A 27060-nucleotide genomic window follows, 5' to 3' on the forward strand; every position below is an offset into this window, starting at 1 on the left:
TAACCTCGAAAGATACAGCAAGGCCATGAGAGGCCCAAGGAAGCTTAAGCAAGCAAGATAAGAAGCTGGAATTCACCAAGTTACAAGAACTGTGGACTGTTGGCAAGCTTTCAAGGTCAAGTTCTCACACCTGTGCTTGACCGGTTATATGTTAGTCACTAAGGGTCTTCAAGACACGTATCTAACCATAATATGCCAAATCACTGTAAGTGTATGTAAGCAATAGTATACAAGAAGTTAATGCTTTGCAATAAACGGCTTTTGGTCTGATCATATTGGTCTCTGACTGAGTCCATTCCGCAGCAGCTCATGCTAAACAACTTTTAATCAGAAGCAGAAGCAGCCATCAGATTAAGAAAAGGCTGCAGCCAAGACTGGGTTGTTGCTTCCAAAGCAACTTATCCAGCCCCAGCGCTTTCCTGCACTGCAGATGTTTTGCAGTGAGTTCTTGTGTTTGCAGTTTTTATTTGCAGTTTTTGACTGGTATTGCCACTACAGTCATGAAGGTGGAGCATCCTGATAATGCAGAGGCTTCAGGAAAAACCAAATAAAGTGGTTAAATATAAACAAGTACTTTAATTTCTAATACTTCTCTGAACTTTTTCAAGAGTTACAACCGTATCTCATTTTGGGAAGAAACTTGGCCATATACCAAGTAAAATATATGTACATTCAGGGCTGAATAAATATCATCATTGACTGTGAACTTCAGAAAGCATTAGCCAAATTAATCTTGAACTAATCTGCTCTCCTTTGCTGCACATGTCTCAATGAATGCGACCCAAGAATTCGAGTTAATTTTCACCTGTCCCATCAAAGGCCAGAATGGAGACTATGACTACACAGAGCTTTATGAGACTAGAGCAGTGCATATTTTAATAATGTGAATATCATTCTCTAGTTCAAAATTGGAGATAGTTAAAAACTCAAAATCAACTAAAAATCTGTGCTGTCATCCATGACCTACTACATCCCCCTGTCAGGAGAAAGACACCAAAAAGCATCAGGCTGCATGTGAAAGGACTGCTGGAATCCAAGTGCAAAGAAGAAACATGAACTTACAGAGAGGAGTATTTGGATAGCGCTGTGAATGACCTCTAGGTACTGGAAATCAATGATGCAGCCCGTCACGGAGACGTAGGAGTAATCCTCTAGGATGCCAGGGGCAGAAGGACGCACTACCCTTCGTATGCAGCCCGGCCCGTGTTCCCGCCACCAAGAGCGGTGCATTGAGATGTTAAAGGTCATGAGATCAGTTTCCTAGGAGAAAGGGAGGGAAGAAGTGTGAAAACCTGTCAACTCCAAGGTAGTCGTAAAAAGTGTGTACAAAATTGTCAGCCCTATGCCCACAAAAAAACCATGTTGCCCTTTGCATCTCTGAAAATCTGTCCTGTCAGTCTGTCTGTGGCTGTTTCACCCTGGCCAAAGGGACATTTGGTCCACATTCCAGTTGCAGGAGGAGTCCTCTTGTTTTCCTCTGTAAACTGTGCTTATTCTGGCCACACCTGAAAATTAACAGTTGAATTATATTCTGCCAGTCTTTGTTACTGCTAGTTAGCAGTAAGAAATCTGCTTTTGTGATCTGCTGTTTTGTTCTCCATAGCTTCTTTACCCTTAAAATGCAGATTTGCTGGAGCATTATTTACAGGTGATGAGGCATTTCTCTTTTGTCTTTGTCTGTCATTCTTTTATGCTGGTTCAGAACATTTTCATCTGCAATATAAAAATAACTTTTAAAATCAGGAGCTGACAGACAATTCAGTTTAATGAAAATATAATAATAAATATAAATTCTTAGGAAACAGCCAAGGCTTTCTTTATAAAACAATGCCAAAGATTGCACAGTGTTATCAAATGCTTGTAAAAACTGTCAACTGTAAGAAATGTCATCTGTCAAGCAATACGCACATATTTAATTCTCATCTTTTTCAGTAAGTCTTTGTTGAGTAGGAATATGGATTTGCCATGTGGGTTAGTGTGTATTAAATATGGCAAGGTAACAATTTAAAACTGTTATAGCGACTGTGGGAATGAGCTGTGATGTTAGTGGCTCTAGTGTTAAATCTTTCTTTGCTCTCAAGGGGTTTTTCCTCCTTTATTTCTTCTTTTTGTCTTTAAGTTTTGATTATTATGCCCTGTTTCAGTGTTTGTGCTTGGTTAGTTTACACCAGTGGCACAGAAAAATGGTAAATTTGCATAGGGAAACAGCACTTTTACCTGGAAGCAGGTAAAAGTATGTAATGATGGCCCAGCAAAGATCAGTTTTAGAAATGCAAACAAAACCATCTGGTGCGTTAGCTTGACCTCTAAAATATTACTTCATAAAATGGCAGCCATAAGCTGTTTGAGCTGATAAATGTTAAGCTGCCAATCAATAAAAGAAAGCCTGACAAAAATCAATCCCTTTTTGTTGTTAGCAGCTGAAGCATACTCCTCTAACTTCTTGGAGGTTCTCAATCCATAAAGTGAGTTAAATGTGCCATGCACTAAAAAATTAACCTCTTTCTTCATAGTCATTTCCAGAAGTATAGAAAATTCAGAAATTCTTTGCTTGGGTGTAGAGCTTTTAAGTATCAGCAAACTTTTTGGGTGTGTTTCAGTATTTGTGAATTCAGAGCTTGGAAACACTGTGAATGGTGGAAAAGCTGCTCCCCAAGTGGCTTATTTGTAGTTGTATGTTTAATTAAAATTCAGAATTCTTTCAGAAAGTACAAGCAGATGCTCGAAGTTTTTCAACAGATCGTACTATCTTCCAGTGTACATCACAATATCACAGTGTACAACACAAGCAATCATTAAGCATATGTGCATAAAATGCTTAATCTTCAGCAGATGATGTAATGAAAATTGCATATTTCTTGTAAAAATAATGCTGCTTCATAGCAAGAAACTCAGTTTCTGGCTCTCTACAAGAGACATCAAGTAGTCTCTTTGACGAATCCAGTTGGGATTCATTTAACAATTGAAATTTCAGTCATGGATGGAAAGTTGCTGTCTTCTGAACTTCAGAACCATTACATTTATCTTGCCTTGTATTCCATATATCAGTGGGTAAACTATACTTCTTGAGCTGGTAACCTCTCAGACAGATTCCATAAACCAGGAGGAGGCAGAACACAGGTACCAGGACTTTCAGGAAAATCATGTGGGGCTTACAGAAATTACTCTTTTCCCTTTTCAGTCAGCACTAAAGCAATACTCCAGTCCTTGGTAAGAAGTTTGCTTCCAAGTGTAGTATCAGCCCAATAACCACCCTCCTACTGATGGAGAGTCCTACTTAACTGTCTACAGTTTTTTAAGCTTTTAAACTATGTATAGAATTTGTGTTGGCAGTCAGCCCAAGGATTAATTTTGATCATTATTGAAAATCATTGCTGTGGCAGGTATTTTCTTTTAGGTACGATGTAATCCCTTTAAGTCCCAGTAATACTGTTTCTAAGTGCTTGGAGATAACATTTAATTTCATTATATCTACTTAAATTCCACATTTGTTTTTAAATGGACATTTTCTATTAGGCAGGGTTTTGAGCAACCTGATCTAGTGAAAGATGTCCGTGCCCATGACAGGGAGGTTAGTGTAAATGATCTTTGATGGTCCTTTCTGACCCAAACCATTCTATCATTTTATGATTCTATTTTTAGGTTGTGAATCTAGATACACTTTAACAGATAATAGCATAGACCGATTTGTTGTAAAACTAAAGAGCAATAATAAGGATTGTGTTCCTTTGGTTTACTTCTGCATACTTTAAATGCAGTGCCTATACTAACAACAAAAAATTAACGAGAAATTAAGACTAAAGTTACCAGGCATAAAGGACACTAAAACTCCAGGAAAAAACTCTCAACACACCAATATTATCTTATATAACAAACAAATATTACACTGTGACATGATGATTATGCATTGTAGAAATATTCTTTTCACTGTATGTTTTTGCTTTATGACATGCTAGTTTATATTTCTTTCATTCCTTCTTATTATCTGAAAAACATACTTTTAGGAAGATTGTAACAAAAGGCATCAGCACGTTGGGGAGGATGGAGGAGAAGCGCTTTTCCCTCCACAAGACAGCAGTCAACACCCGAAATTTTACAGAAAGGTACAAGAGCACTAAGGCTTGGCAAAGCATACTGTTAGATACCTTGACTTTATTGTTGATTGTGTGGTATCTAGCCCTTCCTAGCACTTATTATTTTATTAATACATACTATAATGCTTATTATAAATAACCATTAATTAGGTTGAGGCAAAAAGTATTCACATCCCGAGTATCAATGATGCTCTAGATTTCTCTGACCACTCAGTTTCTGTTTTTACCAGTGAGAAGAAAAGATTGTAATTTAAACAACTGTTCAACAGGTAATAAAAAGATAATATGTACAATGCTAGAAAAAACCCAGCACATTTCCTTGTAATTCTCTACACCCAATTAGGTTCATAGTTAAGATGTAGTGGTGTTGACATGGATAAGGGACACACACATTCCTCTAGTATCTAATTTCAAGGAGACATTAATCCTCATTAGATACAAATGATGTGTTCCAATGTTAAGAAAACCTGCTCTAACTGTAGAAGTACTTTGAAGAGTAAGCATCAGCTATTAGCCGAAGACCCTCATTAGCAGCATAATCTAGTTTTCCACCCTGTTAGAAAGCCAGAAGGCAAGGAGTCAGCAAGAGAAGCATACTGCTGTACTCCTCTTGCAGGGTTAGTATTAGTCACAAGAACAAGTAATAAGAGCCAGCAAGGGGATGTTTTTTTAAACTTGCTGCCCTTAAAAATGAGATCTGATCTTTGACAATAATTAGTCTATGCTCAAATCCCAGCTACATGACTTATGCCTTTTCCTTGATCTACCTCCTTTTGTGGCAGTCTGTCTGAGAAAAAAGCCCAGAGAGGTAATACACTACACCAGAAAAAAAAGCTCCAAGCCTAAAAGCAAAAATGGCATTGGAAAGTGTGATTGGATCAATGTGAGCCTTACTCATCACTTGTCATAGGAAGTTCAACATGAGCACAAAGATGTCATGACAGCCCAGAAAAGCTGTTGTGCTCCAATGGAGTCCTTGACATGTGATTAAGCTGAACACTTAGTCTGAAAATTGCTCTCACCTATTCCTTCTGATGATCCATAGGCATGAGACAAGACAGGCATGGAGTGATGGCAAACTGCAAGCACTGCTTCAGTGATTCAGGTTTAAAGACTGGGAATAGGATAAGGGTTTGTGTGAAGTCAAGGATTTGTACATATTGCTGTGTCCCTTACTCAAGCTGTATCTGATTTTGACTGAAATGAAGAATCAAGACAAGATTGAAATGTATTTGTAATAGTAAAGAACTAGAAACATCATTGGCAGGCCATATATAGCCACCGGCATGAATGCTGTGGGAAAACTTCTCATAGCAGAAAGCCAGGAAACGTAAAAGGTGGCTTGAAAAACACTTGGTATATAAAAAAATTAAAAATGTGAAAACATTCCAGTTATGGTCCAGAAAATATTCTGATCAAAAGGCTTATAAAACTATGAACACATTTGGAAAAGGAGTTTATAATGTAAAGCAAATTTGAGTCTCAGCAAGAACTTTTTAATCTTTTCTTTTTCTGTTGTTTTAGAATGATATTGCTGAGATCCCTATGGAGTTAAGCATACATTTGGAATATCACAAGATTAAAATTTGACACCACCATATCTTGCATCAAAGACAAACTGGCTCAAACCACTACAGAAACATCAGGAGCTGAAAATGTAGAGAACTCATAACAGGCAGATTAAGATGTTTTTTTCTGTTGTCTTGATGTGATGTTTTTAGCTTGTGACCCATATTTCTGTCCATATTCATGATATGGAAGCAACAGGCATGTTCAAAACACAGAAAGTGTACTGCTAGTACCAGGCATTAATGTTTTGGATAATTTTTCTATAGTACAAATACCAGAATCAATTTCATAGAATCATAGAATGGTTTGGATTTTCATTTTCTGGAGAAGACCAAGGAAAAAAAGTCCTTAAGTATGTTAACCTTCTCCATATCCCTCCTAACTGGGTCTCCTGTTTCCACCCAGAAAGGGCCTGCAGTTTCCCTAGTCTTCCATTTATCACCAGCATATCTATAGAAGCTTTTCTTATTGCCCTTGATATCCCTGGAGAGATTTAATTCTGTCAGGGCTTTAGCTTTCCTAACCTGATCCCTGGCTGCTCTATTTCTCCGTATTCCTTCCACAGTACCTGTCATTGCTCCCTATCTCTGTAGGCTTCCTTTTTGTGTTTGAGTTTGTCAAAGAGGCCTCCTGGCAATTTTGCCTGACTTCCACTTTGTTGGAATGCATCACTCCTGAGCTTGGATGATCTGATGCTTCAATACTGACCAGCTTTCTTGGGCTCCTCTTCCCTCCAGGACTTTACCCAATGGTACTCTACCAAGCAGATCCCTTAAGAGGCCTAAGTCTGCTCTCTGAAGTCCAGAGTAGTTAAGCTTGAGTGCAACTAATAGACAGTTTGTGCCAAAAGCACACATAATCCAGTATGAGGAACAGATGCAATGTAGCTTGTACAGGGATCATCTTTGTCATTATTGAAACAACTGTATCTTGTGAACAGTGGTTGTGAACAAAAAGAAACCACGGGGATAAAGGCTTGATTAAGAGTATAATGTCACAATAACAGTACAGTTAATTTTAATAATTTCCTTAATTTCTGATGGGTTCTGTGTTCTGTCTCACCGTCCCAACTATAACAACACTATAGCATCTTTTGCTATGTAAGGAGATAAATGTTATACTGGAGATAGATGAAAGAGAGAGTGGGTCCTAAATTTAAGGTTCTGTACCAGACTACAATGACATTAAAAAGCACCATAAAAAGACTTAAAAACTCACATGAATGTTAAAATTTCTGACAAGAAAAATAATTCCCTCTTTTGAGATTAACCAGAATGTTTCTACCTGCATTCGGGAACACTTTTAAAGATTAATAGGCCAGTTTAAGAAACTGCTACTGTGTTCTCTGTTTTGCTTGCTCTAAGCAATGCAATTGCTCACAATATTGCCAACTCTTTTTTTATGGCAAGTCTGGTTACATTCAGCATTTTTGTTAAAGACTCCATTCCCAGGGACATGAGATTACAATAAGTTAAGCTTATTACAAGAAACTGAGCTGAAGGGTAAAAGCTTCAAAAATCACGAGTCCCACTACTACAGTCTGTGCTGTAATTTAGAATCATAGAATAGTTAGGGTTGGAAAGGACCTTAAGATCCTCTAGTTCCAACCCCCTTGCCATGGGCAGGGACACCTCACACTAAACCGTATCACCCAAGGCTTCGTCCAACCTGGCCTTGAACACTGCCAGGGATGGAGCATTCACAGCTTCCCTTGGGCAACCCATTCCAGTGCCTCATCACCCTTACAGTAAAGAACTTCTTCCTTATATCCAATCTAAACTTCCCCAGTTTAAGTTTGAACCCATTATCACTTGTCCTGTCGCTACAGTCCCTAATGAATAGTCCCTCACCAGCATCCCTGTAGGCCCCCTTCAGATACTGGAAGGCTGCTATGAGGTCTCCACGCAGCTTTCTCTTCCCCAGGCTGAACAGCCCCAACTTTCTCAGCCTGTCTTCATACAGGAGGTGTTCCAGTCCCCTGATCATCCTCGTGGCCCTCCTCTGGACTTGTTCCAACAGTTCCATGTCCTTTTTATGTTGAGGACACCAGAACTGTACGCAGTACTCCAAGTGAGGTCTCATAAGAGCAAAGTAGAAGGGCAGAATCAATTTTCATTATTTGCTGCTTTTCTTAAAGCTGGGCTCCTGTAATATATAGATGGGTAGCACCTGTGTTACCAGCTCAGATCATGCCTATCCAGGGCATCATGTGCCATAGCACCCCTCTTAGATGATCATGGGTACGTTAAGGTGTAGGAAATGACCATTTTTCATCTGTTTAAAGAGACCAATCCAAGTGCACCCCAAAAGCTTAAAAGACAGAGGTCAGAAGGAATGCCCTATTTTATTGATATTTATTATATGACACTTTTGTTTCTGTATTTCTTGTCTGTGATATCAGCTTACCATATTTTTGCCAGTCCCACAGCCTTCTACTGCTGTTTGACAATGACCTTGGCTTTAGCAGAGCAATCTTTTAATCACAGACCTCGCCTGCATTCTGCTAGAGCAATGACAGTCTCCAAAATGAATTTGATGCACATTGTTTAAAAAGCAGAGATGGTCCCTGCAGAAAAAATGATGGAATGTGAAATCCTCCCTTTCCTAGCAGAATAAGTGAAGCACCAATGACTATGGAAAAGAGAATCTGCTGTAGCAGAATTGTTAATATGATTTATGTAGTTATCAGTTTCAGATTGACTGGGCATTCATCCACATTTTAGGTTCCTTAAAACACTTTATGTATTTATGTAAATATATAAATATATGCATACTGTGTATACATAAATTAAACAGTATGCATATGTTTATATATCTATGTAAATATATGCCATAAGTATATGCATATTTATATTTACCTGTACAAATTAATAACTGAACAGTGCTTTCCTGAGAATAAATGTCAACTCTGGTCAAAGAAGGCAACATTTGCAATCTCCTTCAGCAACGGATTGTACCCTGGCCTTAAACAGATTAAATTTGCAGCCCAATCTACCTCCAAACCTCAATAACTCTCACAGACATTCACATAACAAAGAGCTCTGATTTATCCTCTCAAGTAATTTTCAGATATTCAGAAGACTGTTTGAGGAGCAAGGACCCCTTTTTCTTTGACATACTCTATAGCAGGTCTACACTCATCATAACCCAACTTCCCAAGTTCTTTTGCTAAGTTTAATCAGAAGAATCTGATGGTGTCCAGTATCTTTTGGATAATTTCATGTTTGTCAAGCCAAAGGAAATCAGTGAGGTGCTAAGTCTACTTATATTTTTTTCATTTTTAAGAAATTTATCTTGAAAGTTCCTTTAATCAACATGGTTGAGTATGTTCTCCAGAGCGTATTTTTAATTCAAGAGGGAACTATAAAAGGCACTGTTAAGAACTTCAAGTCTAGGTGAATTACTTAATGGTCCTGTTAACAGATGTTACATAAATCTGGTCACTTTAAGAGATGAATAAAGCCACAGGAAAGCCTAATGATCCATTCATTCTTTAACACCACAGACTTGTCTGTAATCTTTCCTCAGGCTGAGATATTTAATGGCTTCTTTGCCTCAGTCCTTTATAGTAAGACCAGTAGTTCTCAGGGTACCTGCCTCCTGACCTGGAAGACAGGGATAGATTGCAGAATCATAGGATCATAGAATAGTTAGGATTGGAAAGGACCTTAAGATCATGTAGTTCCAACCCCCCTGCCATGGGCAGGGACACCTCACACTAAACCATATCACCCAAGGCTTCATCCAACCTGGCCTTGAACACTGCCAGGGATGGAGCATTCACCACCTCCCTGGGCAACCCATTCCAGTGCCTCACCACCCTAACAGTAAAGAATTTCTTCCTTATATCCAGTCTAAACTTCTGCTGTTTAAGTTTCAACCTGTTACCCCTTGTCCTATCACTACAGTCCCTAATGAATAGCCCCTCACCAGCATCCCTTAATCCCAGGGGAAATAGCAACCTGCTACACCACTTAGACACACACAGGTGTATGGGGCCAGATTGGCTCCTTCCGTGATGAGGGATGAGGGAAAGCCTGTGTATGTTGCCTAGCCAGATTTTAGTAAAGCCTTTGACATTATTTCCCACAGCAATATGCTAGAGACACTGTCTGCTCATGGCTTGGATGGGCATACTCTTCACTGCCTAAAAAACTGGCTCTATAGATGAGTAAAAAGAGTAGTGGTGAATGGAGTTATATCCAAGTGATGAATGGAGTTATATCATAAGTGTTGTTCCACAAAAGCCAGTACTGGGGCCAGCTCTGTTTAATTTCTTTATCAGCGATCACAGAATCATAGAATCATAGCATAGTTTGGGTTGGAAGGGACATTAAAGATCATTTAGTTCCAAAACCCCCCACCACATGCAGGGACACCTTCTATTAGAAAAGGTTACTCAAAGACCCATCCAACCTGGCTTTGAACAATTCCATGAATAGGGCAGCTACAGCTTCTCTGCAATCTGTTCCAGTGCCTCACTATCCTCATAGTGAAGACTGATTTCCTAATGTCTAATCTAAATCTACTCTATGGTAGCTTAAAGCCATTCCCACCTGTCCTGTCACTACATGTTCTTGTAAAGAATCCCTCTCCAGATTTCTTCTAGGCCTCCTTTAAGTACTGGAAGGTGGCAATAATGTCTCCCTGAAGTCTTCTCCAGGCAGAACAAGCCCAGCTCTCTCAGTCTGTCTTCACAGGAGAGGTGCCCCATCTCTCTGAGCATCCTTGTGACCCTCCTCTGGACTTGTTCCAACAAATCCACATCTTTTTTATGGTGGGGAACAGAGAATTGAATGCAGTAGTGCAGGTGTGGTCTCATGAGAGTGAAGTAGAAGGGGAGAATCATCTGCCTCCACCTGCTGGCCACTGAATGCTGGCTCAGAACACAGCTGGCCTTTCTGGGCTGCAAGCGCACATGCTGAGCTTCTCCTCAACCAGCACCTCCAAGCCATTTTCCTCACAGCTGCTCTCAGCCTATTCTCAATCCAGCCTGTAGCTGTGCTTGGGATTGTCCCTACCTAGGTTCAGGACCTTGCTCTTGGCCTTATTGAACTTTATGAGGTTGGTACTGCCCAACCTCTTGAGCCTGTCATGGTCTCTCATGATCAGGACCATCACGATCTGGACAAGGGCAATGACTGCAGTGTCAGTAAGTCTGCAGACAACACCAAGCTGAATGAGAGTGTTGAACTGCTGGAGGGCAGGAAGGCTCTAGAGAGGGATCTGCACAGGCTGGATTGATGGGCCAAGACCAATGGTACAAGGTACAACAAGGCTCAGTGCTGGGTTCTGTGCTTGGGTCACAACAACCCAATGCAATACTACAGGCTTGGGGAATAGTGGCTGGAAAGCTGCTTGGTGGAAAAGGACCTGGGTGTGCTGACTGACGGCTGCTTTTGCCAGGCATCCAAGAAGGGCAACCATATCCTGGCCTGTAACCAAAATGGTGGGGCCAGCAGGGACAGGGCACCGATCATCCCCCTGTACTTGGCACTGGTGAGGCTGCACCTTGAATACTGTGTTCAGTTCTGGGTCCCTCACTACAAGAGAGATGTTGAAGTGCTCAAGCAGGTCCACAGCAGGGCAACCAAGCTGATGAAGGGTTTGGAGGAACAAATCTTTTGAGGAACTCCTGAGGGAAGTGGGGTTGCTTAGCCTGGTGAAAAGTAAGTTCAGGGGAGACCTTATTGCTTTCCTACAACTATGTGAAAGAAGGATATAGTGAGGTGGTGGTCGATCTCTTTTCCCAGATAACAAGGACTAGAACAAGAGGAAATGGCCTCAGGTTGTAACAGAGGAGCTTTAGATTGGCTATTAGGAAAAAATTCCTCATTAAAAGGATTGTCAAGCATTGGAACAGGCTGCCCATGGAAGTGGTTGAATACCATCTCTGGAGGTATTTGTGGAGATGTCTGGGGACATGGTTTAGTGGTGGACTTGGCAGTGCTAGGTTAACAGCTGGACTCGATCTTAGAGGTCTTTTACAACCTAAACTATTCTATGATTCTATCATGCATTTTTCAATATATCCTGTTCTTATAAATAAGAACAAAATGAGACCATTGCAAAGATGTAAAAGCATAATGATATTTGAAATTATATTTTCATTTCACTTGTCAAACTTGAAATAATATTAACAGACAAAGGGAAGAACAATAATCAAGTTTTAGGTAAGCTGATAGAGTTTTGAATGATAAAAGTACACAAATGTAAAAGGACAAGTAATATTAACATCAGTGTACATACTTACTGAATACAAAATCAAGACTACTACATCAAGTGTCCTCAAATGTAATTGAAAAAAGAATTTTCAGTTTTCCTGAGGAAAATCAATCAAAACATCGCAAATTTGAGGCCTTTTTCTGCAAGCTGCTGTCTACAAAATCCAATACACTTTGGAGATCATTAATCTTTATAATATATAGTAGCAATGATTAATATAAATAGCATTTTCACTTTGTAAGCGTTTCTATTTTTAAAAACTGTTTTTAAAAGGAGTGATGTGGATGTGACTCCAAGGGGCAGCTGAAAGCCTGGAGAAGTCTACAAAGCTACAGAGTTGACTCAACAAGCATGCATGCACATTATTCAATTTCAACAATCATCCCATTGACATTATGGATCTACATATATTTGCTGGATTAGGGCCACCAAGAAAGGCAATAAGAAACATCTGAGAGGAAAAGGATGAGAAAAGTAAGACCAAGAGAGTATGTTCTTACTGGGCTAATTGTACACATCTTGGACATAATACAGAATTTCTTTTCAGTGTAATCTGTCCTGTACACAGTTGTGTAGCATACTGATGCATACAGGAAGTTTTCCTTGAACAAATAATGTGGTGTATTTTGCTGTAAAACTCTAGTTACATCTGTGAAAAGAGTCACAGGTAACAGTAGTGGTTGTTATTGTTACTCTCAGGTACAACTGCTGCTGTCCTGAGAATATATTTTTAAAGGTGGGTTTCCCTTTCAGCCTTCGGGAGAGGAAGAGGGTAGGTGTTGTTTACATTTAGCTTATTCCTCGCTTGCAGCCAGCTAGTGTGCTAAATAGCAAAGTTATAAATAAGCACGTCTGAGAGGTGATGGTAGACAAGATAAAATGGAAATGTTGAGATGTGGTGTTATTAAGCAAGACAGGAGAAAGTTTCCTGCCTGTTACTGCTCACAGACTTCCCCACTGCTTCTCTTTCAATAACTGCCTCTTCTCAGAGCCAGAAACTAAACACTAAACAACAGTTTTGCTTCTTAAAGCACTCTGAGGGCTGGCTGGGTGACAGGGCTGAGTAGCCACTGTTAGTAGAAACCCTCAGGAACTTCAATCAGCTTTGAATTAGATCTCTTTCAACCTAACTCTGGGACAGGGAAGCACACACCACTAGAACAGAAGGATCAGAGATGACAGGATAATACAGATGGGTAGTTATAGAAACTTTTCAACATGCACACCTAGAAAATAGATACAATTTCACTGCCATCCATTGAATTTTCCTGTATTGAACCAAAACTGATTTTGACATTTTCTTCTTTAAAAATACAATTAACTCATGCCAACACAAGGGAGGCATTAAGTCGTTAACAAACTTTAATCAGGTATGTCTTTGCACAGCATGCAGAACATTGTGGGGAGGGAGTATTTAGTTTCAAAAGTTAGAAAACAAGGTAAACATCTGCAGAAATCTGAACTAGGCAATCTTCTTAAAAAAAAAAAAGTTATTATTTCCAATTTTTAATCCTGCCAACCAGAAAAGTCTTACACAGCAAAGACTCATGACCTGAACATGAAAAATTAAAATACCCTAATGGAAAAAAAAAAACCCCCACAAAAAAACCCAACAAACAAGCCCCCTGAATGTTCACATTCTGTGCCATTTTAAATGCATTGGGAACAAAGCAATTTTTCAGCTGAAAGTGCGCTTTCAAAGTACTAAAAACCAGTAATAAAAAGAGCATATATCTCAAGGTTTATCTCTAAACAAAGAATATGGCCTAGTTAGAAACTCATGAAAAGGAGAATTTCTGAGGAGAGATCTGATCTAATTTCACAGCTTTAAACATAATCTAGAATACGCTACTCTGCAATTCTGCTACTTGGCTGTTTCTTACAGAAATATAGAAATATTATGATTATTTCACATGATTTTATAAAGTCATTACTCAAATTGGTCCATATTTGCAGCACAAAAATAAATGATGAAGATGTTACCTTTAAAATGCTTTTAATTGAAGAAATAAAATGAGAAGTTTTACTTTTTTTAGTGGTATAGCTCAGAAAGCGCAAGTCTTGTAAAACTGCACTAACGTTACTGCACTATATTTTAAAGAGATAAAAGCTGTAGGCTGTATTTCAGATTTGTTATATACACAGTTGCTGTTCATTTTCCAGCAAATTCTCCCTTTTGGAGGTATTGGCTGAGGTGTGCTGAGTGCTGGATACCATGAAGATTTCCATATTTGTGGAAAAGAAATTCTAATCCTAGAATCAAATTGCTCAGCTTTCTCTTCAGAAAAAGCAGAGTGGATTGGATACCCTATTGATGTAGCTTGAAATTTGACACTGGAACAGGCTGCCCAAAGAAGCTATGGATGCACCACCCTGTAAGTGTTCAAGGTCAGGTTGCATGGGGTTGGACTAGATGATCTTTAAAGATCCCTTCCAACCCAAACCATCCTGGAATTCTATTCTTCCCTGAAATAATTCCACTCATTTAGTTTCCAATGAACACCATTTTTGTGAGTGAACATGTCAGTGCTGTCTCTCCTGTTTGGCAGCAGAATGAGCAACTGCTGAAGTCACTGTGTAGAGACTACTTATCACGCTACCTATTATGTAGGTACTACTTGTTTAGTAGTATGTTCTAAAGCCACCATTAAACACCTAAGTCAGAAGTGAGGCCCCATAGTCTTTCAAGCTAACTACCTTAAAAATGTATATGACTACTCTTAGGTTTTTTTTAAATATGAGAGATAGATGAAAATAGGTGTCCTGGATTCAGCAGTAGCAGTCACTTTTTCTCCTTCTTGGTAACGGGTGCAGTGCTGTGTTTTTGACTTTCAGCATGGGAACGCTGCTGATAGCACCAATGTTTTTAGTTACTGCTCAAATGTTTTGTCTGGCCAAGGACTTTCTGAGCCTCATGCTCTGCCAGGGAGGAGGGGAAGCCAGGAGGAAGCAGAGACAGGACACCTGACCCAAACTAGCCAAAGAGGTATTCCATACCACAGCATGTAATGCCCAGGATGTAACCGAGAGTTACCCAGAAGGGCTAGTGCTCTGAGGGGTTGGAGGAGGTATCAGTTGGTGCTCAGTCAGGTGGGGTGGGGTGAGTTATTGGTCAGCGAGTGATGAGGTGCCGTATTCTGTTCACTTGTTATTTCCTTTATCATTATTATTATTATTGGTAGTAGCAGTAGTGATTTTTGTGTTAGACCTTAGTTATTAAACTGTTCTTATCTCAACCCATGGGAGCTACATTCTTTTGATTCTTCTCTCCAACTCTCTGGGAGTGGGGGGAGGAAGAGGGGGAGTGAGTGAACAAGCTGTGTGGCTGGGTTTAAACCACGACAATAGGAAACTATGTCTAAATGTCATAAACAGATTTTATACTGTCAACATGTTTGCACATGTTAAGTTATTTTAAATAGTGGTTGGCAGAAAGGAAACAAACTGCAAAGCTGTCATGGAATGATATGATCTTACATCCCAAAATAAGCTTTATTAGAATTTACTTCCAGAACGGAGTACATTCAGGTAATAATGCATAATGAGAGGAATAAAATACCAGCACAAATAAGGGCAACTGCCTAATGCTAGCATTATGATTCATGGAGGCATAACTCTCTTTTTCTTCCTTTATTAGTACATTGCTGCTTCAAAAGTTACTTTCCTATGGTTTGGGGAAAATATCAATGTTGTTCAAAAGTTGTGTTAGTATTATTTGCCAGACTAAGTAAGTCTGTTGTAGAATAATAAAGTAATTGTTATTACCTTAACAAGGTATGAAGATGGACTTGTCAGCAAAAGGATGTTTAAATAGCTATGATTAGCTTAACTGATTACTTCTGTGGGAGGTGCACCACCTCCACAATATGACTTAAACTCAATTCAGCTACAATCCCTCCCATAACTTTCTTAAGACGTGTATCTCAGAAAGGCCAAAAAGTATTGAGAAAAGAGTGTTTGCTTTATACAGAACACCTAATTTCTAAGAAAGCAACCTGTTTTTACCAGAATAAAAATCATAAAAGCTGACAGAACTTTATGAATGGATTATGTCTGTAGAATAAATTCTTTGAAGACCTCTTACGAACAGGTTAAAAAAAAGAAGACAGCATTCAGCAGAGGAGGTTTACTTCTGCTCACTTTAAATGCTGGCACAAACGATTCTTTGGACAACTTCTAATCTCTAAGAACTTAACTGATGTAGACAGTGCTAACTCATGAACAAAAAGCAAAAAACAACCCAAATCCAAACAAAACAAAAAATTCCTATTAACATAGCATAAGTAAATCATATGGAAGTAAATCCCAGATTGCCACAGCCAAAGCCTGACCAAGGAGTGGTACTATTTCAGCTAAATTGATATAATTGAATTAGCATGTTTCCACCACCACAGAAACAATTAAAATGTTATAAAGGCATTTTAATAGTCTTTCTTATTGTGCTACAGTATTGAGAATAAGCCATAATGGCATGAGGAAACTTTGTAATATAAAGCATAATAATGATCATGGTGGTGAATACACCATTTCAATAATTTAGTTAAAACTAAAATGTCACCCCTAACTCTTGTAGTAGCATTGTTTAGCCAAAGCCTGTATTCCCTGTAATCTGTTAAATGGTCTAGCAAAGAGTAAATTCCACTTCAAATGTCATATAGAGAGCCCTCACAAAATTACATTTAGCCATTCCCTGCAGGTGTGACTTAAAGTCCACTAAAGAATTCTTTTGCATATAGTCCTATGTCTAAGTCTATATATGTCCTATATCCTAAGTCTAAGGAAATGAGAAAGCCTGTTTGATCTGTACCAAACAGCTTCACCAGTTCGCATGGCTGAAGTACTGCTTTGGGTGGTAATCTACTAAATTCTGACAGGGATGTATCAAGTTTCTAGAAATCCTAAACAAATGACCACAGCTCCTGTGCAGAGCAATAAAACATCAAATATGCACTGTGCAGAGTATCTGCCTTGCTGAATGTTGCAGGTCAACTGAGCAGTTGCTATACATTCTTACTGAGAAAAGCTGGAGCTATCAGTCTTGAATGGCCAATGTTCCCAGGTGTATAACAAATCAGATATGCTTTTTAGTCTGATCCTACCTGGTTTTTGTTTGGTTTCCTGAAGAAAGCAAGCTCGTAGCATCTCAGTATATACACGTGTCTGTCTCTCAATCCCCTCGTAATATTTTAATGCATTTGTAAGTGAGGAAAGGTCTTACATATATTAACTTTCCTGAAGATTTCATTAAAATAAGAAACCATAAAGAAGAGAAAGATCTAGGGACAGTTTGCCTTTTCCTGTTATCAGAGAAAACATAAGGGAGATCAGTGTCAAAACTCAAATATAAAATAGGGCATCATTACTTCTGCTCATACAACTGAGCATATTTACTAGGGTTTTGTCGTGGCTTAAGCCTAACTCAGAAACATGCAGCCAGTTGCTTACTCCTCTCCTTCTTCCTCCCCTGTTCCCAGTGGCATAGGGAGAAGAATCGAAAGAATGTAAATCCTACAGGTTGAGATAAGAACAGTGCAATAACTAAAGTATAATACAAAATTACTAGTACAACTAATAATAATAATAATAACAATAAGGGAAATAACAAGAGAAGAGAATATAAAACTAAAAAGGGAAGGGGAAAAAAGACACTAAAAAACAAGTGATGCACTATACAATTGTACAATACCAACTGCTGATCAATACCCAGCCTGATCCCAGCAGTGATTTGGGCCTTCTGGGTAACTGCTCCCAGTTTACATACTGGGCATGACATGCTGTGGTATGGAATACCTCTTCAGCTAATTTGGATCAGGTGTCCTGTCTCTGCTTCCTCCTGGCTTCTTGTGCCACTCCTCAACTGGCAGAGCATGAGACTGAAAAGTCCTTGATCAGGGTAAGCATTGTTTACTAACAACTAAAAACATAGGTGTGTTATCAGCTTGTGTTATCAGTGTGAAAACAGCACTGCACCAGCTACTAAGAAGGAGAAAAATAACTGTTACAACTGAACCTAGGACAGGTTTCAACAGTGCTAAGACTGAATGCCACCAAGCAGTGAAATTGGTACATTTTTGAGAGGTTTGCCATCAGAAATTGTGAATTGTTTTCAAAGATATTATACATCTGTTAAAATGCAAAAGAAAAAAATAAACCAACCCAAAACTTGCCTGACTGGAACCAAGAGGCAAAGACCGACCTTTTCCTGCCTGCTGCATTCAGGCAGAATGTCCAGGAGTGCTGGACCTACAAGATGATTCTGTAAAAGGAAGGTAAGTTGCAACAAGACATACATCTTGCATGAGGCAAGAGGTTTAAAATCCTAGTAACTGCTACTGGTTGATGAAGGACAACTAGATCAAGTCCACGTTGCTGGCCAAGATTGCTTGTTGCAATAAGAAGCAGCAGCAAAACAGGATATTGTCATTGAGTTTTATGGGCATGGAAGGATGTTTGAAGACTGGGCTGAGGAAGGCTAGGAAGGTTAGAGAAGGTGTCTTGAAAAGAGACAAGGGAGCTTCTCAAGAAAAACATTCCTCAGCTCTTTTGTATGTATTCCCAACCAAGCAGGATTGGTAGTTCCTATTTCCCTTTTTGATATCTGTAGACATATGGGATAATCAACAAAAGACCAACCTAGGGTGTGGGAGGAAACATGGTTAAAAAAAAGAGGAAAGTCTGTAAATAAACAACCAGATACAAACTGACAATCTAAGGAAGAGAGAACAGTAAATTAGGAACCTCACTCCAAAACCTGTAAACAATGGTTGCTATCCTAAAGAGTGTATAATTTGAAAAACTAAGAAAAATAAATAAGCACAGTAGGAGAAAAAGAAGTTGCAGGCTAGGGAGGTGCAAGCAATGTCGTAAAAATCTGAAAAATACTCCATCAGGTCTCTGGTCTGTCATGACCAGGAGGAACTGTTGAGTGAATGAGGAAAGAGAGAAAGCACACATGAAAATGAACGTGGTTAAGACTGATCTTGTTGAGCTTCATATAACAGCAAACACCCTCACATTCCCAGTATGAAACAGGGAAGTCACCAGAAGACAGATCCCAATTTAACTCTTAGAAGCATTTTGTAACACTTTCAGCAAAATTTCTTCAAATTCCTTGCCATTACTTCTACTTAAAGCCACATACATTATCCTAAAGAAAACATCTGGGTCATGTGCATCATTTTATTATTTTAGATTTATGCCTTGTTCTAGCTGTTACTTCAGCAGATAGGAATAATTTATTTTTATTGCTCTATTTTTATAATATAGCCTATTTTGTGTACTTTGATCTGTACAGAAAACAGCTGCAAAAATTACATGAATCACTTCTGGTGAAATGCTAGTCTACTGAAACAAGCATATGTTTCTCTATTGATTCTACTAGAACTAAAGTTTCACTCCAGCTGCACTATTTTGCTTCTGTCTCTGCTTAAATTTACCCAACCGATGTTGAAACTTGCCCTTGTCTTCCAGAAAGTAGTTCTCCTCAACTCAGCCACCATGCTGAATTGCTATTCTTATTACAATTTTTGGTCGTCTAAATTTTGGCAAAGACTGGGTGCTTTTTCTGTGCATTTTTAATGCCTAAGGAAGTAAACGTGTAAATGAAGACAACTTCTATCTACAACTCACAGAATTTTTAAAATATTATTCTGTAAATAAACCAGATAATTTATTTTCTACCATAGTAGAAAATGCAAACAAAATATATAGTTATGGGAATTACTGCTCCAGAACATGACATGAGGCTGTGGCAGTATGGAGAAGTACCTCTTCTATAATATATGCACACTCATTTGAAACACTTGTCTCTTTTTGCAAGTTATGAATAGCTACAAGTCCTTCCATATAATGTAAACAACAAAGGAAGAGAAAACATTATTCAAAACCTATGCTACATGGAGAACAAAAGTTTGTCTCTCTAAAATATATGTTTTGCTTCTCAACTAGCTTAGATCCTCTGCTAGAGAAAATCGACAATGAAATGCATTGATGCATGTACACTGAGGCAAATGCAGAGAGCATTTACCTTGCTAAAGAATTTGGCCTTGGGAATATAGTAGTCAGGGAAGAACAGAAATTAGGCATTGGATTTTAGGCTGGAAAAAAACAGCAGTAAAAGAATAAGAAAAGAACGGTTATGAATACTGACAGCATTACTTGGGTAATTAAGAGTTTCTGCAGCAGCGATGTTCTAGGCATTGACATCACTGCCACTTAAAGCCTCAGAGTAATTATTAAAAGTTTAAAAATCTCCAGTGACTGAGGTTTACTGTCATACATTAGACTTACAGTCAAGTAACTACCGCCATCATATTTTACAGCATTGTCTATTGCCGTGAATAATTTCAGGTGTCTGGCTGGAAAGACAGAGAGCGATGCTGAAATTATTGTATTAATATTTAATCCCTGATGCTCAGAAGCCTGTTTTCCTAATTTATTTTTCTTCCTATCAGGATATTAAGGTGGATTTAGAGATGTATTTTCCCTAATTTTTACAAACAAAATTAGTTGATATCATAAAATTGCAAATATCAGAAATATTTCTCCTATTGCAGCATTTGACTTTGTAGACTGTATAAAGTACCAAAGCTGCAATCATGCTTCATTCAGAATTTTGATTAGTTAGTCCAAGGTCATTGCAGTCCTGCTTATTATGAATTGCTAAGGTTCAATTTTTACACACATTTTTAACTGGCTGTCTTATGAAGGGGAAAAACAGCTCCAATCAATGTTATGGTTTTGCCAGATCTTGGTGTCAGCCTAATTCAGAGCAATATTTTGGTAGCTTGCTATTCCACCAGCTAAAATAATCCCTCTTAATGGAATCTCTTGTACCTAATGCACTTCTCAAGCTCTCAGTGTTGCAAACAGGGTAGGGAGGTTTATGGCACAAGAGTCCCTGACCTTGAAGGAAACACTCAACCACTCATTTACAGCAGTATTATTCGGATTTTTTTTTTTTTAAAGATATTTCCAAAGAAGTACACTGAAGAGTGGCATCTGTCCCACCCTCTGTTTCTCCCTCTAGGTCTACAGAAATATCTAAAAGTGGCACCTGGCAGACACCATCTGTATCGACAGGAATATCAGGAGGATGATGTCACAAACAGAATGCTGAAGGCAATGTCATCATTAACATCTTCCTCCTCAGTTTAAGCATTATATTTTTCCTGAAGCACACAGTAATATAAAATAGATTAGCAGCACCAGCCAGACTGAGAGATATCATCAGCACCAGAAGCAATCACGTAATTACTTCCACTGCATCATTTCTCAGCTGTCACAGGAAAAGCCTAAACTTTCAGTTTTCCAGAATATGACTAGTTTGCTCAGAGCCAAATGGTGTAGGAGGAGTGAGAGAGTTCTTTTATTCATTGAAAATGGCTACAGATTGCTGAGGAAAGATTCAAGTGCACTGGAAAACACAGCATTTGCCTCAGTGCTCTTCTGCAAGTTGTTTATGCTCCCAGTCCATCACCCACTGTCAGTGCTGGTAATGTTTTTAGTGACAGTCCAAGAAAGAAAGAAAAGGTAAACACAGCAGCTAATGTTGAGAACCTCATTTTTTAATGATTTCTCTGGAAAACTTCCCAGATTCCACATCTGCCCTGGCACAGCAGCCTGCACTTCAGAAAGCAAGTCTTACTGGAGTTGCAATGGCAATAGCTACATGTACTCACAGTGGGAAGGCTGCTTTCCCTCTCTTCATTTGAAACACTGTGCCTGCTACTTACACTTTAAAGAAACCCAGCTAGTCAGTAAGAACAAGAACAATATACTTGATGAAAGCCACAGGTAGGTCACCTTCTGGTTCCCAGCATGCCAGCTGCAACACCAGGAGCTGAAAAGGTAGAGGAACATACCCCTGTGACAGACAGATCTTCAACACAGTTAAGATTCTTTCTTTTGTTGTCTCAGTGTGATCTTTTTAGTTTGTGTCCCATATTTCTGTCCATATTTGTGATATGGAAGTAACAGTTATGGTCAGGATAGTCCTAGGCATTAATGTTTTGGATAATTTTTCTATAGTATAAATACCAGAATCAATTTCATAGAATCATAGCATGGTTTGGGTTGGAAGTGACCTTAAAGATCATTAGTTCCAACCCCCCTGCCACATACAGGGACACCTTCCACTAGAGCAGGCTGCTTCAAGCCCTGTCCAACCTGGCTTTGAACACTGCAGCCACAGCTTCTCTGGCAACCTGTTCCAGTATGTCACTATCCTCATAGTGAAGACTGTTTTCCTAAAGTTTAATGTAAGCCTACCCTATGGTAGCTTAAACCCATTTCCACCTGTCCTATCACTACATGCCCTTGTAAAAAGTCCTTGTCCAGATTTCATGTAGGCCCCCTTTAGATACTGGAAGGCAGCTTTAAGGTTTTCCCAGAGACTTTACTCCAGGTTGAACAAGCCCAACTCTCTCAGTCTGTCTTTAGGAGAGGTGCTCCAGCAGTCTGAGCATCTTTGAGACCCTCCTCTGGACTAATTCCAACAGGTCCATGTCCTTTTTATTTTGGGGGTCCCAGAGCTGGGCACAGTACTGCAGGTGGGGTCCCATAAGTGTAGAGCAGAGGGGTAGAACCACCTCCCTTGACCTGCTGACCATTCTCTTTTTGATGCACCCTAGTATATAGCTGGCTTCCTGCAGTATTTCTATAGTACAGATACCAGATTCAGTTTCTCATATATAATCTTTTATCTCCCCTAGAATTCAATTTTTACAGTGTCTCCATTCCTGTACCTCAGGATTTATAGCCATCTAGTCTTAAAATAGAAATGCTAAATTAGAGCATTGCATGTCTTCGTAAAAGTCATTGTGCTTACTCACAGTGTTGCCATTCAGTGAAGAGGATGTCACAGTGTAAATGAAGGAGTCCCCTCAAAAGAAAGATAGCAAGCATTGCAGGGATTTTTTCCAATATGTTCAACAGTAAAGTGGTACATGCTATACAGACTGACTGGCTATTATTTCACCATATTCTTAAATTAAACTACATTGATTTGAAAACAATTTAAAAAGCCGGAGTTTCCAATACTCTTGCAGTTTTGTATTCCCTCTAAAAACAACTATGCCTTCTCCTTGTGAAGAGAGGGAAAGAAAGAAAATCATAGTAAGATAGGAAAAAAAATGACAAAATGGTTGGAGAAGCTTGTATTTTCTTTTACAACTTGCAGAAGATTTAAGAAAGTGCTGGTTTATTTCATAAGGAATTTTTATGTTTTACAGAGGACTATTTCTGTGTAACACATCATGTGAGACTGTCCTTTCTTTTCTTTAGAAAAGAAAATGTTCTATGAACCATCTGTACAGAACAGTCTTTCCAGTGCCTATTCCACCCTTGACTCCCTAAAATAATCCTCTGCATGGTGTACCTAGTTCCACACACCATCTCCCCACTCAGTGGGCCCTATAAAGGCCCATTTTTGTTTCACAGCTATTCATCCTGTGTAGAAAATAAAGTCTGTAGCAGCAATGAAATTTCATTTGTTCTGCGCTCCCGCTAAGGCACCCGTGTGCATGTTCCCCAAGGAAGAGGGTATATGGCAAGACAATCATGCGCTCAGATGTGCCGAAAAGGTTGTTCAGGAGAGCCCAAGGCCAATCACAATCTCTTCATTCATGTACCTTTTGTCCCTGGTAAAGTTCCAGCATGCACATATGGTGTTAGACATACTTTCAAATAAGTTTGAGATCTTTCTCATATGCTGGTTCTGTGCTCTAGCTGGCCCAAAAGTCAGCTGTTACGTCATACTTTTCATAGGTTTCACTATAATTTCCTTAAATTCTTACAGAAGAAGCTTGAATATCTATGTGACCCTAAATGCGCAGGAACCCGTTCTTGACATGCAAAATATACAAAAAGCAAAACCAAAGACAAAAAACAGAAAGGAGTAAACCTACCATTATTTCAAAGGCTAAGAAAGTTAAAAAAATCAACATCCCTTAACTCAGCTGAAGGAAAAGTAAACAGAAAGACCTAACTGAATGAGTAACCCAGGAGTAAGGTATGCACTGTTTCTAATATGACTTGTTACAAAAGTGATCAGCTGATATAACAGCCTTCTCCAATTAGAAGATCTCCCCAAAGTAGCAAATTTAGTAACAACAGGCAAGTTATATCTAGTGTTGCTCTTTAACCATCCAACTCTGACCAAAACTTAGACTTTCCAGTTACTATATGTCAAACAAACATCCATTTTTAAAGATTGGAATTAATATTGAAAAGGAAGGATGAACTGATGCCAACTTCCATTATTTTACTTTTATAATAACCTTTTTCTTTAAATAAATAAAATAGAAGTTTTTTTATGGAGGGTAACAATATTTGAGTCTATTAATAGCAAGGGGAGTGACAAAGAGAATCTTGTGCATCTTAGAGGCAAGAGAGATAAAAATAATTTTCTCTCTCTTTATCAGTTAATTAGTTAAAGTTTAGGCTTAATTTTACCAATTTTTACTACTCATTAGATGGACCTAATTTGTAGAGCCATGCAGCCCATTCACCATTTATCTGAAGTGTTTCAATGGCACACCTTAGGAGTTCTTTTACAGGTTATCAAAAGGAAACTAATGATTAGACTCTCAGGAGAAGAGGTCAATCTCACCTATCTTCAGTAGGTCTAAAGTGACTAAAAGTGAAGTACCTCATTTCACCAAATTAGCTATTCCTTCTGGAAAGAGAGATATACCTCTGAAGCATAGTTACTCCTACAAATGGGTATTTAAAAGTAGTGTGAGGGGCCTTTGGATGATGTCTAGTCCTCTTTTTGCTGAGAATGGAAGGAGCCCACATAATCAACTGAGACTAGTTTGAGATGATTAAAATCTTCCAAAGTGTTTTGAAATGTAAATCAAGACTTTAAATCCAGCAGACAGGATCTGCACTATATACATTTACTTAATAAATGGCTTTTTTTTTTTAATCATTCACAGGTACTGATGAGGCTAAATCCATTTATATGTATAAGTTGCTTTCAGATTCTGGAAGATGGTGTATAATAAGGTGACTACTTCATATTTCTAAATGACACACTGAAAAGTTGAAATATAGTAATTTGAAAAACAGGCGACAGCTTGGTTTTCTTTAAATACAGTAATCATGCTAATAATTTATATTAGAAATTATTAATATTTTTTTTCCTCTAATAAAACACTTCATTCCCGATTGACATTTCTAACTTTGTATTTTAGTGGTGAAAACCTAATCCAATTTCCAGCTATAAATAACATTGTTCTGAGCTCACTGAATTTTGAAAGATGTTGACAGATAGAGTATAAAGAGAAATAAAATGATTAATGAACTGAAAAGGCTGGTGTAAGGGTCCAGTAGAGTAGCTGAACAGGCATAAGCACTTCATGTACCAGGTACCCCAAAGCAGGACAATATGTTCAAGCGCGTAAATTGGATTTGGACTCTTCACAAGAGTGTAATGTGGTCTTAAGAAGAGAGCCAATGGATGTTTAGAACCATAGCAAAGGATAGCACACTGGGAAGCCCCACAAGGCTGCAAGCCCTCCAGCCACATTGTTCTGAACAGTATCCACTGAAGATGGCATTAATTGGTTCCCAGGACAGTAAAATGCTGAAAAAAAAAGCATGGAAGTGTCATGTTCCTCAAGACTTCTCTTTAAGAAAAGCTTTGTAATCCACCTTCACACAGAAAGGAAAGATAAGGCTTATAGGCCCTAAAATACATGGTATTGTAGCATTGTCATCCATTTTTGTGGATGACGAAAAGATCTCCAGCTTGCAGTTAAGAGCTGGACCAACACTAAAACTCCTGTTGCTTTCAGTCTGTCTCATCAGAGTGTCATTCCTCTTCTATATAACCTGATCACTGTTGCCTTCATATATACTGTACTTTTGGTGTATCAGACATTTTATAGCTCACAATCTCTGCTGTCCCCAGGCAGTCTCTGGAAGGACTGAATACTTTCTTCATAACTTACATCCACCCATATTTATATCACATGCAGGGAAAAAAAATCATTTTCTGTGTAGTCACAATTGACCAGTATCTAACAAATAACCATTTCATAATTATTTGGTTCTATTCCAGACTTCAATATGTGAAAGTAATGTGCGATCCAAAGTAAGCAGCAGCACCAAAATCGGTGTATTTCTAGAATAACTTGGCATTTCTTTGTGCATAGATTACTTATTCACATATACAAATACACAATTCACAAATACAAAATACTTATCACATTTATCCAACTGAAAAGATCGTTTCCTCAAGGGTTCATAATTATTTCTGCTCCTTGCATTATCATGAGCTAGATTTACCCCTAACCTTCTCTTCTATAAAAGCTCATAGACTGCCTTGGGTTCAGCAGTAGCAGTCATTTTTTCTCCTTCTTAGTAGCTGTTGCAGTGCTGTGTTTTTGACTTTCAGCCTGGGAGCAGCATTGATAACACCAATGTTTTTAGTTGCTGCTCAGTAATGCTGCTCAATAATGCTGGGTGTGTGGGATAGTATGGGCAAATATCTAGGCCAGCGGACCCCTCCAGTACTTTGGAATTTCACCACAGAACAAGTGCAAAATCCACAAAAATTGGTAAAACACTTAGATGAGGTGTGTTGTCATTCTCGTTATACCAGAGAGGGACAAATCATGTCAACGTGTTGGGACTTGGCCTATGCTTACAGAGCCCTGTTCAACACTACCCAGCACCTTCAAAAGGAAAAAAAATGTCCCTGGATCTGATGGCAAAGCAACAGAAAGTGCCGCTACACGAGCTGCAAGCACAGCAGCTACACCAGCCTATTCTGAGTTACTGGCTGGACTTAAACCACGACATAGACCTACTACACGTAGTTTTTAAACCAAATCGTCAAAGATACAGCTTTCCAATTTTCTCCAGAAACTTAGTCTTAATGCTCTAAGAAAGTCACTTCCTAGATTTCCTTCTTGTTCTGCTTCCAGACACAGAAATCAAAACATTAATCTCCATAAAAGTGAAAAAAAAGGGAAATCTCCACCAGACAATATTTTGTGAGTATGTCTATTTTAATAGCTGCAGATACTCTTGTAAGTAGACTGGCTGAATTCTGCATTTAGTGCCAGTTACAAGATTGTGTTAAATATGGAAGCCCAAATCCAAGAAATACTCTATGTCTAAGAGTCAGCAATTTCCTCAAATTATGAGAAATACAGAAATGTGA

General features: G+C 38.7%; 1 protein-coding gene across 1 annotated transcript in view; it reads right to left on the minus strand.

The window, feature by feature from the left end:
• Positions 1–27060, minus strand: part of NKAIN3 (sodium/potassium transporting ATPase interacting 3) — a 182960-nt gene that overhangs the window by 78776 nt on the left and 77124 nt on the right. The window contains exon 4 of the mRNA XM_031052262.2: positions 1063–1260. Within this exon, the coding sequence (XP_030908122.2) occupies positions 1063–1260 (198 nt within the window). The remainder of the gene's footprint in view (positions 1–1062; positions 1261–27060) is intronic.

The sequence above is a fragment of the Melopsittacus undulatus genome, chromosome 1 (assembly GCF_012275295.1).
Source record: "Melopsittacus undulatus isolate bMelUnd1 chromosome 1, bMelUnd1.mat.Z, whole genome shotgun sequence".
NCBI lineage: Eukaryota > Metazoa > Chordata > Aves > Psittaciformes > Psittaculidae > Melopsittacus > Melopsittacus undulatus.